The sequence below is a fragment of the Chelon labrosus genome (genome assembly GCF_963514085.1).
Source record: "Chelon labrosus genome assembly, chromosome: 9".
NCBI classification, from domain to species: Eukaryota; Metazoa; Chordata; class Actinopteri; order Mugiliformes; family Mugilidae; genus Chelon; species Chelon labrosus.
Genome location: NC_140359.1, coordinates 9753546 through 9771459, shown reverse-complemented (window position 1 = coordinate 9771459; position 17914 = coordinate 9753546). Strand labels below are relative to the sequence as shown.

At 41.1% G+C, this 17914-nt stretch overlaps 1 protein-coding gene across 2 annotated transcripts; it reads left to right on the top strand.

Annotated features, from left to right (window-relative positions):
• Positions 1-1402: 1402 nt before the first annotated feature.
• Positions 1403-17607, top strand: LOC311493493 (multivesicular body subunit 12B-like). Of its 2 annotated transcripts, XM_084552184.1 has the most exons (8): positions 1403-1454; positions 2892-2993; positions 7538-7633; positions 9473-9563; positions 10581-10710; positions 10808-10918; positions 16810-16868; positions 17107-17607. In XM_084552184.1, exons 2-8 carry the CDS (start codon positions 2901-2903, stop codon positions 17349-17351), a joined length of 825 nt encoding a protein of 274 aa, XP_084408310.1. In that variant the 5' UTR covers positions 1403-1454; positions 2892-2900; the 3' UTR covers positions 17352-17607. The 2 variants fall into 2 exon arrangements, with proteins under 2 accessions (XP_084408310.1, XP_084408309.1); XM_084552183.1 differs by lacking the exons at positions 1403-1454; positions 17107-17607 and having other exon boundaries at positions 1721-2993; positions 16807-17088.
• Positions 17608-17914: the final 307 nt, after the last annotated feature.

Below are 17914 nucleotides of genomic sequence, written 5' to 3'. Positions count from 1 at the left end.
AAGGAGAACACTTTATTACTTACCTGATAAAATGCGTGCTGCACACACTAGCATTTTTGATGGTGGCCTTGGTCCAATCCTTGTCCTGATCTTATCGCACTTAATCAACCATACTCCTCCGATTCAGGTACCCTACAATACAGCAAGGTGACATTCTGACAATGTTGAACAGAACTGTAGTGAACTGGTCTGTGACGATTCATTTCGTATTTGCCTCCAGTTCTAACCGCTGTGACGTTGTCGTGACGTAAAAGGGTCTTATCGTGACGGCCAATAGAGCTCCGGGCGTCACGTGACTTTTTTTTTTTTTTTTGTTGATACCGCCATATTGGCAGGAAAACTCGGAGGAAAATGAATGGCGCCAGTGTTGGTTTCAGGCCATGCGCACTTTAAACAGATATAAATTGACCAGTACACGGCAAAACTTGACAGATTATATATCACGGACCCTTATCATGCCAAAATATGTGCTTTTTTTCGAGCACTGAAACAGCCAGCGTGGACAATGTTCCTGACCTGTAGTATCTGGATTATCCATATCAGTATCATTATCCATGTCCTAAAACTTCCATAGTATCCTGAGGAGGTTCATGACAGTAAGTATACAATAACAAGTAACTGTTTAATCCCGAATATCTTTCTCATTGTGAGTAGTTTTAGTTTTGAATGAGTAACACCCCTTTGTAATCCACGTTATAAACATTAGAATAACTCCTAATTAGCTGGATTCTGTACCTGATATAAAGTGATCGCTACACAAGCGAAATCCGTTTCTTGAGGGATCCCACCGCTCCGTTTTCTCGTGCCTGCTTCTAGTAATCCACATCGGCCATCCTGCAGGATCTTTGGGAATCCTTTAAAACGATTCCCCCTTTGCTTGTCCCCGACTAATCTGACATCCTGGGGCACAACAGCTGTCGACCATTTTTGGATGCAACTCCTTTTCTCGCAGTTGTCAACCGAATTCAAAAAGCGCTTGTTCCTGCCAATATGGCGGTGTTGTCATTTCCGGTGCAGGGTGACGTCAGCTACCGGAGCTCTACAGAAGCAGATTTGATGATGATTTGCTTTGTAACATATTTCTCATCTGTTGTGTTAAATGTCTACAATCGAGACTCATATAGTAATCTCTAAACTCAAATTGTGCGTTTTTAACCATCTGTAGACTTGGCCATTAATAGAGAAATCACTACAGAGACTATGATGGTTAAAATTAAACATGAAAGCGTATTTCACTGATTATCGTGTTACAACAACTGACTGTGGAGTCAGGCTTCATACCTGGAAGACAATTTGCAGGGATAAGAATGACGCCGGTAGCCCGTCGGATTTAGTTAATAATTTACCAGTGACACACCCGGAAATGTTTACCTCACGCAGATTAGAGGGGTTAGAGGGTGAGAAGTCCGAAGTTGAAAGGTGAAAATACTCTGCTGGACGAGACGTTTAAGCAGGTAAAAACCAACAATATATAAAGGACTCTTGGTTTTAAGCCTCTTCTGTGTGTCTGAGAGAGTTTCTGGTGGGAACTCCAGTCACTGTTGGTAAGAATGCCAATTACAGTAAACATTCAGTTAACAAAATGCTCGTTGTAGGTTAGCTACCATGTTTCTTCCGTCATTATTTGACTCTAGTAAATTAAATACATGCTAAAATAAATCTTTTCGTCCAGAAAGTAAAGAAACTGGGAAGTGTATTTTAATAAGTAAATATTAATTTAAGCAGTGTTAGCTACACTTTAGTACCAGATTAGCCTTGGTATTTGTCTATTTTCTGACTAGAGTATTTACCATTTAACTTTTAAATAATATCCTTGAATTGTATAACTTCATCCTGCGTTGAGCATTATTTCAGATTTTCAAAACTGAGCTGATGGCTTCTGCTCTAGAAGTAAGTAATTGCCTGCTACAATAAATGTAGGGCGTATATGGCTGTTTTCAGCATTGCATACATGGTGTTCAAACTCGTATGCCATGAAGGAATAGGCCTACATGTGGATGTTTTCCTTGGGCGATAGCAGGGCGTTTTCCTTTGGTCTGCTTGGATGAGCCTCTTAGCCTTGATGTTGTGCTGGAAAACGAAGCTCATTTTGAACAAATTAATGCTACAAAGAGATCCCTCATTCTATTAGCTAATTTGCTATCCTGTTTCATTTGAATAAGTACAGCTATCCAGCATTTGTTAAAGAGACAGCTGTTTCAGGAGTAAATCCCTTAATTTGATCAGCTTAATTGCAATAGATTTTGTAAATATCAAGATTGAACGCAGCAACTTTGTCAGTTAGTACAAGAAAGCTTTAAACCTAATCTAATAAAGTTGCGTAAGGGAACCTTTGCAAAGCCACTTACCCTGTAAAAAGCTTGCATACCCATTAGGCAAAAATTCCCTTAGACAGGAATAGATAGCAATTGATTAGGACTTCCTTGAAAATATGTGATCGCTCCTCCTAATTTGTGATTTGGTGAAGTCATTGGGTGGTCTCCAAATGCTGTTTTGTCACTGGTCTCACTTGTCATTTGATCCTGGATTAGGCAGCCAATTTTTCTTCTAGATCCTAATAAGCCTCATCAAGAAGTCAATATTGTGGCCATTTTAGCCAAGAAAACAAAAACCTGTCTGCTGTCTCTATGTAATGACTGTGAAGGGTGCAACGCTCATTTACATTTTGTGTATTTTTTTTTACCATTTTAAGATTTAAAATAATCGATTTTCTCGTTGAACCTTATGTTCCAAAGCTATTCTTTCAACATGTGTAACCAAAATGTGCACTAAATCTGTGAATGAATCTCGAATTGACTGTCACCAAGGGGGAAAAAAAGCCTGATCAATGTGATAAGTTTTCTCTAGTGAAATGCCAAAAGTCTGATGAGGATCTTCTGCCTTTCCAACAGATCTCTGGCATGTCTGAAGTGAACGACCAGCTGCCCGCAGACCCCATCTCTGCAGTTGGAGTAGTCACTTCGCTCAGCAAGGTCCCAGATGGCTACACTGTTGTGAGTAGAGATGTCATGAGCCGATCCTGAGAGTTGGTGTCAGGGCTGATCCAAGCATATTTTAATGGATCAGTATTGGCTAACGCAAAACCAGTTAAAATCCAGTAATTTGTCTGCCGTAATCTGTTGTGTGTTGCACACCTCGGTGTTGATGTGCTTCTCAATGGCAGCCTGGCTCAATATTACAAGCATTTAAGCAGTGCATATTAGAATGAAAATTAAAGAGTGTAAATCTGAAAAATATGCAGTCATGCAGGTAACTGACTCTTTTCTGGCACCCAAGTTGTAAAAACGTGCAAAAGCTCTTCGCTTTTCAAGTCTGTTATTTGTTTCTCAGGACCAATAAAGCTTCATCAGTACATCCCTTCTTCATATTAGTTTTGAACTGCAGGTGTCGGTAATCTGTCTTTAAACACGTCAAGTGATCTATTGTACATTTATCTCCTTTAAAAAAGAAAAACAGACTTTTCTGTCACATTTAAGATAAATATTTTTGCCAGGATTATGCCAAAATCCAATTTAATCAATCACTGATGGAAAGTCTAATCCAAGATCTAATAAATGGTTTTCTTTTCACGCTCTGCTCTCAGTTGTACATGTGACTGCTGCAACTGCTTGTGTAGAATAATGCAAAGGCAGGATGTTGGCAGACCTCCAAAGTGTTTTTGGTTAGAACTGTTAGATGACTTATTCATAAAGTTTACTTTGATGATTAGGAGGATTCCCTTTACTGGTTGCCCACCAGAATTGTAGACCCACCAGAGGCGAGGCTTTAATGATGCTTGGCCGATAGCCATATCATTTCGGTTTGTCCCCATGTTTTCTTTATATAAATGTCTCACAACAACTTCCTCATTAACAGGAATGTGTCAGGTGCTGGGCTGCTTAATGAGAATTTTTTTTTTTTTTTTGGGGTTGTAAATAAGTTGGAGACGGTAGAAAAGAGAACTGAGTGAATAAGTTGAACAAAGCACAAAGCAAGCTCAAGGGCAGATCTCGCTTCCCTTGTCTCTCCCTTCCTATTCAGACATCTTTTGTTTTTCTCCTGACTCCCCCAAACCCTCCCTCCCTCTCCCCCAATTTTTATCTCTTCCTGCTCCACCCTACACACCCAGCTTGTTCTAATCTCTGGCAGATGATGGTGGGTTGGCATCAGAATGGAGCCACTGGCAGGGAAACTGCATACACACCACACAGTAGTGACAAACACAGAGAGACCCCATTAGACTTCCTCCTCTGCTGCTCTGGTGCGGCAGTACATTTTTAGTTGATGTGCAAATACTGTGTATGTTGTGGAGAGCTGTACACCAGCAGTTTTAAATTTGGATATGGTTTGGACTTACTGCTTAGTTTAGAGAAACATAATCAAAGTGTACACATATGAATGAAGGAGAAAGTCAAAGCTATTACTGTAATTGAATGCAAGAAATGAAACCTCATGTCTCAAGATGCTTCAGCTTTAAATTTAGTACACCTGTCTGTTGTTTACATAATGCATCCTACCCGCAAATACTGTTCCGGTTATTCTCAGCTGTGCTTTGCATTAGTTCAGAGTGGCAAATGTCAGCCTGCTAACACACTGAACTAATACAGCGAGCATGGTCAACATTATATCCGCTAAATATCATCAACTTAACACTGTCATTCAGAGCATCCTAGCATGCTGAACGTCCTGAGATAGTATGCCTGTAGATGCTTAAGATTACTTTATTGCTACTTCGCAGAGATTTGCAGATGTTCAGATTCTGTTTTGTTGTGCTGTCCATGGTCCTTTAGCTTTACTCCATGGTGCAGAAAAGACTGGACAAAGAAATCCTTTGTAGTGGAGATTCTTTTTTTTATTCTTCTCTTCTCTGAAATCTGCTGTTGCCATTGCCTTTCCCACGCAGGCGGAACGTTGTATTTTTTGTGCGATACAATCCAGTCTGTATTAGTTTTTTCTTTATAAAGTAAAATAAAAAAAAGTTAATATCAAAAAGAAAAATTCAAGTACATGCCAGACTCGAAAATAAAACCTTTCAGACTCTGAAGCTCTGTTTCAAATGCATTTGTCCCATCTCCGCGAACATCTTCAGTACACCACTATGTGGTCTTTCATCCGCCGACTTGCAATGCAAACAAAAACATCAACATTCAGTATCAGTGTACTAATGCACTACGGAGGAAGGGAAAGTCTCAGGATATTAAGCTGTATTGATTTTTTTCCCCCTTTCATACCAGAAATCTTTTCAAATTCCTCCTTAATGCTGACTGCTCAAAATACTTACCATACATTTTCTACTGCAGATCAAAGGCCTGATTAACTCTTTTGCTCTCCGATACGATGCGCTCACATCTCTGAACTTGAGCAGGTTGTTCCAACACAAGAGAGCACAGGCCCAGATCAAACACTGCTCCACTGGGATCAGGAGCTTTGCCGGAGCACCAGCAGCCACCCAACATCAAACACCACAAGTAGTCTCTCGCAGACTCATGCTCTGAGCAAGGATTGCAAAGAGGATAAAATGCCAGCTAGCTTTTTCCCCCCTCTGCGTTCAGATAAACTAATTGCCCCCTCTTCTCGTCCTGGCACCCGCCCTGCGACACTTACTGATATCCTCAGCTGAATCTTAACAAAAAAATATATTTCCTAAATTTTAAACAATTGTTTTGAGTTCTGTATACGGCGTCTTTTGTTTTGTAATATTTAGTCAGAACTGTTTTTCTGTTTTCAGTTGAAAGATAAGATCTGAGCATTTGTCTTTTCAGCTTTTCTGTTCATCTTTGAAAGGACCGTTTGTTACCCCGTGCCTCCCGTATTTCTTCCACACCTGGTTTCACTCTCCAGAGATTTTTGATTGTATGCCTTTATATCTTTGTATTCACAGCTGTGCCTCTCAGCGCTTCATAGCGACTTGCTGGTGGTGTCTGTCTCCAGAGATGCTTCATAGGAATATTCAGCACCCCCTAAAGACACGTTTCATAGGTGGGCTTTTAGATCACTGCGAGTCTACGATTTTAGGAAGTGGCAGTTGAATCTGTCATTGCGTTTTAAATCAAATGATACAACCCCATTTCAATATCAGAGCGATGATATTTCTTATCAGACATGTGACATTCTCCTTATTGAAGTCAGTGTTAAGATGGAGCCACACCGTGGCACACTTGAAAGTACTAGAGAAGAGCCGCTGCATCTTTACACGTGTTTTTTTTTCCGCCGTGGCTCAGCGGATGGCGTTTCGCATTCAAGCTGCGTTGCATCCTTGCTGCCGGCGGCTGTGGCAGGATGATGCCTGAGGTGCCTCCTCGGAGGACAGTGCCCTCGTTACTCCTCAACTTGACTTTGGGTTTCACAAAGCGAGCCCTTTGTTTACGCTGACAGGATGCGCTGGCTACTGACCTGGAAAAAGTGGCCAAGACGGGTTGTCTTGTAAGGAAGAGGGAGGCTGGTGATGTATTGGCTCCTTCTGGGACCTTTCATGGAACTGCTGTTGGAGACGCCCCGCAATCCCTCTCTCTTTGCTCATCTTCTGCTCTGTCTCTCTCCCTCTCTCCCTCTCTCTCTCATCCTACTATCTGTCTCTGTTCCCCACTCTATTCTCCGCTCTCATCCCATCTAGTCAGTGGTGGTTTTGCATGAATCTCCCCATGCCATGTTTCCCCCACCCAGTCACCGGGGTCATTCATCATTATTGTCAAGGGGGGTAATGTGTGTGGGTGGGTGCAGAGATCTATGACTTCTTCATTTGAATGAACCTCATTAGATTGACTCTTCTTTGTAAAGGATCCCTTTAGAAAATAAGTCTGGCAGTTATTTAGGTGATTCTCACACGATAGCCAATGGAACATGACGTCTCAGCCAAGCATATTTGCTCGAACGATGGCAGAGTATCTGTGATGCAGTCTGCAGGTTATATTTTGCTTTATCATTCTGCCCTGCGTACCTACATTTACATATCAATGTAGTGTAGGACCTTGAGCTTGACTTGTGATGCCCACATGCTGTCAATATGATGCAATCTATTTTTTACTCACTCTAGCGCTCATTTACAAACATGAATGAGCCTGTTGTACAAGGACATGCTGCATAGCTCTTTGGATTTAGACTTGTAAAATTGCCTGAAATTTTCTATAATTTATTCCTTAAATATTAGACGTAAAACTACTCGTGGTGGTGTGAGCAGTCTCCTCTGTTTACCTGTCAAGAAATATTACGGTTGGCTTAGAAAAGAAAATTCATTCCACATTTACCCTAAATATAATCCCTGCTTTCCCACATTGAAGTTTGGTTTCCTTATTAGAGCAGATCCTTGTCAGGGCATCTTTAATCAGCCCGGTCCCAAGGGATGATATTTTTAGCCACCTTTTTGGAGGCTAAGACTCCTTTACCCACGCAGAGGCACTAATGAGATGGAGCACTAGTGTAGGCAAGCGCTAATTAAGGCTAGTATGCAAAGGAAGAGGCAAAAGCAGCATGCTCATGGCATACATACATTAACTTTATCCCACCTCCTGCATGTTTTTTTTCTCTCCTTGTTTTTTTCTCTCCTTTTTTTTCCACATAGGTTGCACAAACAACAGATGGCTTTGACGCCGACCTGTGGAAGGACGGCTTATTCAAATCCAAGGTCACCCGCTACCTGTGTTTCTCCAGGAAAACTGTAAGCGTGAACATAAACTTCTCCCTTTCCTTTGAGTTCCACCCCAACAGCTCCACTGGAGCACCTATTTTCTTCGCTAGCGGTTATTAGCTCACTTTTCTGCCGGCAGAATATCTTAATGCACTCTGCACTTTGATCAGTGGAAGTCTCCCTTAAAAAGGGCGGCATTGGCAGCGCAGTTTTGATGTTTTACATATAATGGATTTGCATGCATATTCCCAATGAATAATACCTCAGAGATATTTTTCATGTAGAAGGCCCTCCTGATGATATTATTTATGTTTATTCATGAAATAACAATGAGCTGTATTTTAACTATTCCAATTTATTCAATCAACAGCGTCCCTGTAGAGAAAATGGTTACCAACCAGTGATTCTTGAAAGCTGATCCACAATATAACTTCTGAATATGAAAATACTTTTTTTTTTATTTAAGAAATCGCACCACACTTTCAGTATGGTTGTCCATACAGTAGGACTGTATAGAAAGGTTATATATAGAACTCCCAATTTGAGCAGCCGTGTCTTCTCTGTGGCTGAAATGATCTTTGTATTATATCCCCCATAATGCTGTTGGGTCATTTTTGGACTCTCCTACTGCCTGCAGCCTACAGCTGATGTCGTTCTGCTTGGCTGTCAGCTTCTCTGTGGCCATAAATACACCTGCTTGCATTGCCAGGATTATCAACCTGTCCAACCCCAGCTGACACAGCTTACTATTGGCTGTCTATTAATGAAGTTCCCTCCCGGTCGCAGGTGGATAATGCAGACAGTATTGTAAACAATACCTGCATTTTTGTTATTACTTTGCATCAGCTCAATTTAGGATTTAATCAAGTCATATTTTTTTTTCTGCCGTGTCTCTAAAAGCCATGCAGCTTGGCAGCGGCTGCCTCGTGCCTAAGCTCAATCTGGCCCACACTTTAGTATATAGCACACAAATAGCCTTTCCCTAGTTCCTGTATATTATCTTAAAATGTGTGTCCACATTGTTTTAAAGACTTTGACACAAATAAAACATGACAGAGCCATCAACAAAGGCTATTTTGTCTGCCAGTCAATGGAGCTCCCACTGTAATTGTCTATGACAAAAACAGATTCTGTAAAATTAGCCCTTGAATTATATGAGGGGGGGAGTAAATAGTTTGCGATTTATCATACTCTAGGCTGGAGGTAGATAGCCCCTTTTGTCAGGTCCTGATGGAAAAAATCTCTCCAGAAAAAGGGGAAAACACTAAAAAAAGGTTTCATGCATAGTAATAACATTCATCCATATTCCTCCTTACGTCAGTGTAAAAACTATGAATAAAAAATGTCTCTAATGGTAATGACTGTCGGGCAACAGTAGCAGTGGAATCCAGGCTTTTCGGACGCATCAAGTCACGCCTGGCTCGCCCCACTCTCTAGTGCCGCTGTGTATTATTGCAATTTATTATGGCAAAAAATGAAAATGTAATGGGAGGCAGGGAAGAGTCATGCTTGAAAATGTCAACTACACAGTCCCTGATTATTTTTAACTAGTCCCATTCTGTTGATCAGACTGCCTGCTCTGTCTCCCATCATCCCGCTGCTTCTCGCCAAAAGGTTGAGAATGATTACAAGTTCACAGATGCATTCTCTCACTCCAAAAAAAAAGCTATTAGAGCGTAATTACTTCAGCTATCTTGTCAACCATTCTCTTTAGAGTCTTCCTCAGCTTTTAGTAAATCATTGTCTCCATTATCCCCTCGTTTTCTTTCCTGAGCCCTCCCAAAATGACTAACCTTTTCTTATTCTTGCTCTCTGTCCTTTTAAAAGTTGAATTTGCATTAAATTTCCTGCCTTTGCTCTGTCTTTGAGGGGCCCGACGTCGTCGTGGACGTGAAGCTGACTGACATTAAGGACACTTTGCCAGAGTCCTTCACATCTGTGCAAGAAACAATGGACACAAGTAAGTAAACAGTCAATACCGAACACAAGCTCGCTCTCCGCCTCTTTTCGTGCTTTCTCTCTCCGACCAGCTTATGTGGAGGTCCTCAGGGGCAGCTTTGCTTGAGATAGTGAATGTTTTATGGGTGCAGGTTAGCTTAATTTATGGCAGACTGTGGGAATAAAATAAACATTTTGCCCTGGAGGTACAAGAGAAGAGAATCATGAGTCATTGTTTATCTCAGCTGGAGCTGTGCTTTTCTTTATGAGGGGCTTATTTATTTATGTATTTATTTGGGGAGAGGACGAGCGGATGGGGGTTATCTAATATTAATGAAATGCATTCCCCAATGCTTTAGTGCTTTTTGAGTGCTACATATTCCCCCCTCCCCATCCTTGCCGTGGAAATGTAATAATATTTTGGTGTGGGGTGTGAGGACAGCTTGTTTATTATTTTTATTATCATTGCATTTACTCTGCACTTTCTACTGTTGCTGGGGAAATAAATGAGCAGGGCACAGATGCAATATAGGGAAGCATGGCAATATTTTTTTTTTTTTTTTTTTTTTTTGCCAGAATGAAGAAAAGAGATTATGTTTTGTTTGGCTGTGTTGTAATTTAATGTTTTATGACTTTATGTGAATCCATGTTTAATGTATACATGTGACATTATGTACGAGTTTCTATCTAGAATATCGAGTTTAAATCCCTGTTGTGCACTAAACCTGATGGAGGATTCACTTGCTTCTGTCATTTTACCTACTAAAATGATAAAAATGATAATAACGCATGTGAATTTTGTGGCTTTCCAGTGTCCAGTCATTTCCCTTTGAGCACAGCAAGTCCCCCAGATATTAGCTCATCTCTTATTCCGAGGACCGTAATGACTAAGTAGCAACGTATAAGTGTTATTTGTGAATATATATTCCTTCTAGAGGTTGAAGATTCTTTTTTTTAAGCGTGAAACTCAGAGGAGACAGAACTGAATATACAACCACCGATTCCTTTCTGACACGCTCATATGTACTTGACTCATCAGAGGAAGCTGCCACGAGGAAGAGGAGGATCTGTGTGAAAATGAGCCCTCGTGAGGCTGCCAAGACGGCTGTATGTGACATCCAGATCGTTGCAAAGTCCAAGTACCATCTTGTTAACTACACCTGTATAGGGTGAGTGGTTTGACACTGGAAATGCATGGAACCATTGGAGTTTTGTGATTACTAGCCTAGCTATATAAAACTTTGTCTCTTTTCTATCTTTGAACAGTGAGATAAACAATATGGGACTATGGTACCGGATGAGAGATCTTCCGCAGCTTCAGTCTTCCCAGAAAACATCAAGCACAACTCAAAGTGACTCCCTATCCAAGCCAGCAAGGTAACAACTTGCCACAATATTTAGCAGTGCAGCCTAAAGTTAAACCTTCTTCCTTGCTCTTCGTTTTATTTCACTCTTCTGTACCGTAGTTACGCCAATGAAGACACAAGCAATTGATCACTCCCGTGCAATCTGCCGTAAAGGTTGTGGCTGGACAATGAGGTAGCGAGGGTGAACTGGAAAGACAGGCTAACTAGACAGGATACCCTGAACAGGAACATGAGTTCAATGAGGGCTAAACTCCTGCTATTTGTGGTATGTCCCAGGAGGCAGAGGCAGGTCGCTCCTCTGACTGGGGTGACAGGAGTGTTGTTCTGTGTAGACAAAGAGGTGGAGATGTAGCCCGGAGAGGGAGCGACAGCTGCAGAGGAAGGGAGGAGAGCTCCAAGATCTCCGCCATGCTGGAATGTGTGTGTTCCCTCCTCTGCTCATGCTGCTCCGGCTTCCTCCGCCTCGGGCCGAAGAGTGAATGGAGCAAACCTTTGTACTGTGTCCAGATCAAACAGCTCAATTATTTATCACAATGAAGAGCTGGGGATTTCCACAGCAAATTGTAAATAAACAATCGAGACTCCTTCGGTGTGGTGGTGCTGTGGAGAGGGAGGCTTGGCACAGGGCTCTGATGTCTTTGCCAGCTTGAAGTGCTATGTTCTGCCATCCTGTGCTGAGCTGAGTAAAAGCCACTTAAAAGCCACAACAGGCCAAAGTGGTGGATGCCAGCAGGCGTATTCAAAACAGAGCTTCTGTTCACATGGCCACACAGTGGGACAAGAACAATAAATCGGACAGCTGTGGACTCAAAACCCAAGTTCAAACTGCGAGGAATTTTGTGAATCGTCCACATTTTGGAAGTCGATGGTCAATAATCTTTGATGTGTTGGAGTTATGGCGAGAGCTCAGGCCCATGTGCGCCTTCACAACTCTTGCCGGTAATCCTCAGTTCTTTTGAAGCCCTCTTTCAAGTTGGTGAGGCTCAGAGGTTGGAATAAATTGCACCTCGAAGCGACTCACACCCCCCTCCTGATGCCTGCTGAGATCACAGGCTGCTGTTTTTGTATTAACATTAAAATTCATTCCACAGTCAGAGTCTTCTTTTGAGAGTATTTCCATTCGTAATGCACTGACACGTAAGGACGGAACTGTGGGCAATTTAAACAGTGGCAGTTCTTTGACTGTTTATTCCTGTGTAGTTACATGCACTTCAGACAGCCATACATATAGCCATAAATAGTCCTGTAATTTCTTTAAAGTCACAGATTAGATGCTTTGACACACTGATTTATAAACAGCTCCTCAACCCTCACGGATTCCTTAACTAAGTACAGCACCACCATGTAACTGTCTGCGTAGTATCACTCCACTATACTTTATTCATATTCAGCAAGAGAAAATCCTCTCCTCCATGCCTCCTTCAGGCTATCTATAACAACTTTATGGCCTTTGGAGAATAGCACCTCTTAAATTTAAGTGCTCTTTACAGTCAGTGGAAAAGATGTTTTAAATACAGTCAATAATGTGTAAATTTTTAATGACCCTTATAATTTTGAAAGCTGCAGTGATCCCTCTCAAATGTTAAGTTGCCTCAGGCAGGGAGAGCTTGTTAGAGTTGTGTACAAACGCAAACCGCACATCATTTTTTTTTTTTTAGCAGCAGCACAGTGCTGCAGTACACAGTAACTGCAGTGTGTTGCATCATTATGGGATGCACACAGTTATTGCATCAAGGCCAAGGTGTTTCTTCTGCTAACAACAGCGTATCTGCTGTCATATCTACGGATTTAATTTGTGAAGGGCTTAAATACTTTTTCTTTTTTGCTCTAGTGCGCTAGTTATGTCTCTATATGGTTATGGCTTCACAGGAGACACTACACACTCAGAGTATAAACTTAATGTGAGATTATTGTTATTATTATGGCTGCAACTCTTGGTTATTTTCCTTGTTGGATTGCTGAATTTCTTTATTCATCTATTTTTGAATTTATGAAGTGTTAAAAAGGCATATAGAATGAGTGGCAATGAAAGCTGCCCGCAACCCATGACCAGTTCTTCAAATGTCTTGGTTGGTTTTGGCTTCCGTCAGTACGAAAATGTTTGTCTGCTAATCAAAGCAAGCAGCAAATCCTCACCTTTCAGAAGCACGTGAAAGCACCTGAAAGGATGAATTGGCTATTAACTGTTGATTACTTACTCTCTCATTTGGCTAATTGGTTAGCAGCTCTTAAAGCAAACTATAATTTGTAACTGGTTAATTCCTCTATCAGGTTTTACAATCTTGAACCAGACACCGAATAGCTTTGTGTGTGGTGTTAAAAATCACAGGAAGTCTTAAAATGTTTTACATTTAACTTGGTGAACCCCTGCGGAAACCCTGTAAAAAGCAATGTCAGATAGTAGTAATGGATTAATTATTTCCCCTGTGCAGCTACAGTAAGTTTATCTGTTCAAGTAAGATCTCGGATCTCGCTAGATAAGACTAAAACTGGAATAGTTATTTCTTACTGTCTCAGGCTGCTTCGCCATATTGAGGCACTAAAACTCTGCGGGCAGGGGCCTGTTGAGCCGTCTGCTGTGCAAAGGCATTTAAACCTTGTGTGTTTAGTGTCTCTTTATCAAGTTTGTCTAAGGCATTTCAACCAGCGACAGTGTTCTCTTTTGATTCATGGCTGCAGCTTGATGTCAACCACTTTGGCTTGTTCTCTGTCAAGACAGACCGTATCAGCCTCTCCCTTACTTCATAATGTAAGAAACCTGCACCATCCGGCGAGCCTTTTAATGTGTCCAGTAAAATATCTCCCCCCCTTCCTTCTCCTGACCAACGCTGCCATTTGTTCTCCTGATAAAACTGTCATTGCTGAGGCTGATATCTGACCTCTACAGTGACTGCTAGCATAAATTAGCCTTGTCCTAATATTGCAATTTCTTTCGCCTCACTCAGAATCAAGGTTTTTGACATTTCTCTTAGAATAATAGGCTGTACACACAGACACTTTTTAAATCAAACTGTACAGTGATAAAAATGTCAGGGCCAGGTGTCTTTTTTTTTCTCTTTCCATAGCTGGCTTTTTCTTTAACACATGAAGCCTAGAGAGTCATCAGTGTCAGAATTGGCATGCATATCAATACGTTTCGGATTGCAGTCTTCTACCTGTGACACTCCACATTGCTGCAGCTCTGCAGGAGTATTGTATCAGCTTTCATTGCACGCTGGTTAACCAAGACTTCCCACTGCACACGACTCTTGAGAGAAAGAGACACCGTGACTGTCAGTGTGTCGCATGACAGATCTCTTGTCTGAAGTGTTGGAGAAGAATCCTTCCCAGCTCAATCTCACTCATTACTTTATGCTCGGGGAAAGTTGCAAAAAGTAGCGGAGATCAAGCGAAGGGAAGCCGAGCGGTGCCAGGAATGATCGAGTGATCAGCTGAGATCTGATGGGCGAAGACTATTCAGTGATTTGCCACCAAATTCATAGAGATCCTCTTTTCAACACCTGACACTGAGCTTAAAGGAGGATAATGATGGGTGAGAAAGCAGCTCCCACAAAGCAGCACTGTTGGCACATAGAGGAAGGTGTGGAGATGTTGTCACGGGAAAGCCTGGATGTGTGTCAAAACAAGAGCTTCCAGCTCCGTATCGCAGCTCTGGCTCTTCAGTCAGTGATATTACTCTCATTCTCATCTTACCTCTCCACTGACTACCGCTTGTCTGTCCCCACTGTCTCTCCCACTTTCTCTTCTCCTTTCTTTCCTTTTTTTTTAAGTAGACAACTCTTTTCCTTATTCTGTGTGAAACAACAAAGAGTACTCCATACAAAAAAAATAAAAAAATCCGCTGAATTGTAATTCATGTTGTCAAGGAGTCTTTAATGTTGTGGTTTGCTTTACTACACTAATGTGATTTCAACTCAGCAGATTCCATGGGAACATAATACTCCTGATCCACACTGTAATTGCGTAAATCTTTCAGGCCACGTTCCCAGTTTTACTATAATTTGATGAGGAACTACACTATAATTAAATATTCAAATTAGGAATATGTGTCAATATGGCTCTCCTTGCCTGAAATGAGGATTAATTGTTGTCAAAACTCTAGTGGCCGACATAATATGAGCCCCAACACTGCAGTTGATTAGCAAATGCACTTGCCATGTTTTTGTTTTAAGAATTGGTTGTCTAATTGATTTGCCATATGTTACCCTCTCCAATGCACCTAAAATTGTATTTAGAAATCACCAATTTGGACTGAGACAGTTTTGCGTTTTTCAAACAGATGGGAAAAGCAACCCTGGAGGTCGCCTGTAGAAAAGCATTTCATGAGCACATTTTCCTGGTTTCGTGCCGAGTTTTAGGGATTTCAAGTAGCACTTTTTCTCACACAGATTCAATGTTGTTTTCTCGTGCTCTCTTTGTTTCCGCCGAACACTAATAAGACAACACAGAAGCCTTAAAAGACAGTCGGACCATTTGCCTCCACTTTATCAGTCCGTGGGATGTCTCTGTGCTTTGAAAGATGTGTACCTTTCTTCCTCGGCAGTGGAATCAACCTTTGCAAGGTAAAAGAAGCCCGCGCTGAATATGGCAATCGTTCCCGCAAGATTGATGCCAACCTTTTAAAAATTCACCATTGGCCTGGATTTAACATGGCCAAATGCTGATGTAAATGAGGAGGAGAAAAGTCGACCCTTTCATTGCAAATAAATCTGAGTTGCAGGCTTCAGCTCATAAATACCACAGCCTGTCACAAGTCTTGTTTTATTGCTCTTGATGGAAATTATTGCATTTATTTATCTCATCCGAAGAGATAAGGCTTTGAAAGTCACAACTCACACCTTCAGAATATGCAGATCTGCCTTTAGTCTTAAATTTCCTTTTGGGTATTTACACCTCCTGCATGCAGGGATTATGTTTATCCATTAACAGACCAAATACAGATCATGATACACACTTCATTATACCTGTTCACTCCCAAAATCTGTCTTTCTTATAATTCCTCAATAGCTTGCTTGTCTTGTTCTAGGTCTTTAACAACCAACTCTTACGCCAGTTTGTCTGATAATCAAAGCAACTTTTTTTAATGATATTGCCAGCTGCTTTGCATTATCATTATAAGATCATTTGTTTTGTAATGCCGTCGTGGAGCTCATTGCACCTTCAGAGCATGTCATGTTATGCGGCTCTCTTGAAGCTGTGAATTTTTTTTTTTCTCCGCTTGCTGTGGATTTATCGATCCGCAGGGGTGAGTCACAGGGTGTAATTCATGATAGCTTGATTGATGAGGATTTCAATCTTATATGGTTTGTTAACTTCAACTGCCCACAAAGTGCATTCTGTGCTGTTTTCTGTAATACAAGGCCATGAAACAGTAAAAAAAAAAAAAACAGACTTCCCTTGAATAATGGAATCTCTCAGTTCCTCCAGAATTAACAAGATCCTGCTCCAAACCCCCTGTTAAAGGTCTGTTCGAGCCCCCGGGCAGCAGCTGAAGCACAGTTTAACTTATACCATATTTCTCCTGTTCACATTCTGCCTTTTTTTTTTTTTTTTTTTTTCAGTCCTCTGTTTTGCTCTCAGACAGCCTTTGTGTTAGGGGCGAGATTTTATGCGTATAATTCTTAAATAAATTCTCATTTGCATTTTATTTTTATGTTCTCAGCATCTGAATCCGAATTCTCTTTATTGCCACCTATGCTTGCGCGTATGAGGAATGTGTTGTGGTGGTTAGTACAATAAACACACACATAAGTCTGGAAAAATGAACAATAAAGAAAGATGCTCTTGGGGCATAAGTGGTATTCTAAAAGTTTACATGCATTTTGTGTATTTTTACCATGGTGGTCCATTTAGAACTATTGTTCTACTGACTGAACGTTGTTGCTTCTTTTCTACCAGCAGGAAGACCATGACCAGGCCGCACTCTGTGTACCAGAGCAGTGGAATCTACACCACGACAGGTACAAAGTCTACAGTTTATGCTACAATTTATGATAGTGTTTATGTCGTTTTAGAAAATGAAATGAATTTAATAGTCTATATATTAACCCGAATGCATTAAGTTTTAAAATGCAGTGCACTTAAAAAAAGAAAAGAAAAGAAAAAGAAGAAGAAGCAGCGATTCAAGAGAAGTTTATCTTCTTTACAAACGGTTACATCTTCATATGCACATACAGTATAATTAAAGGGGGCTCCTCTGGTACTTGAGCTACCAATGCCCCATCGCTAGAAGTTCTCACTCGTGGATACTGTGCAGAGCTTTTCTTATCTCGGTGAACGCGACTTCCCAGAGGAGCTCGGCATTACACTCAAGAGAACGTTTAACAGCTGTCAAAGATGACCCACCACATGCCATACTCACGTATGTACCTTGCATGCACTGGACGAATTCCTTTCTCTTTGTCAAGGAGAAATTCAACAACGGTACAATGGCCCGTGACTAAAAAGTAAAATTTTAAAAAATATATATATATGGCTAATTCGTTAGAAAGCTGAGCTGAGCTATGACAGCCTCAGCGCCTCTGAGTCAGAGCCGGCGGAGACGCTCTAGCCTTATACAGGGTGTGAGCCACACGAGGTGAATGAGGCAGGCAGGTTTTTATCCAGCTGGAGAGAGACACCATGTGGTGAGGATCCCTCCTGCTGCTCATGTAGAGGCACACCCATGCTATGGCCATGTAGCCTATTTAATACATCTTATATCTCTTATCTTATATCAAACAATTCCTTATATAATCATTATATTCCACTTATTTGAATAAATATGTTTAGTTGATATTTATAGTCTCTTAATATATGTTTGCTGTTAAAAAAAAAACAGCTAAACAGAGCCAACGGTGTATGAATGAAAAAATTACAAACAGATTAATACATGGTTTTGTTGGTATGACATTCATTTTTTATGTTAGTCGGGACAAGTAAAGCCCTGTAGAAGCAGACATTAGCACACAGCTGAACGGTTTGTGGCATTTGGTGTGGGATTCCTCCACTGGGACGGGGTTTGAGT

Bases quoted from the DNA above. Each gene is read 5' to 3' on its own strand.
- LOC311493493 (XM_084552184.1), top strand. From the start codon at position 2,901: ATGTCTGAAGTGAACGACCAGCTGCCCGCAGACCCCATCTCTGCAGTT. The intron at 7,634-9,472 runs GTAAGCGTGAAC...TCTGTCTTTGAG, and splicing joins TGTGTTTCTCCAGGAAAACT to GGGCCCGACGTCGTCGTGGA. The intron at 16,869-17,106 runs GTACAAAGTCTA...GGGGGCTCCTCT, and splicing joins TGGAATCTACACCACGACAG to GGTACTTGAGCTACCAATGC.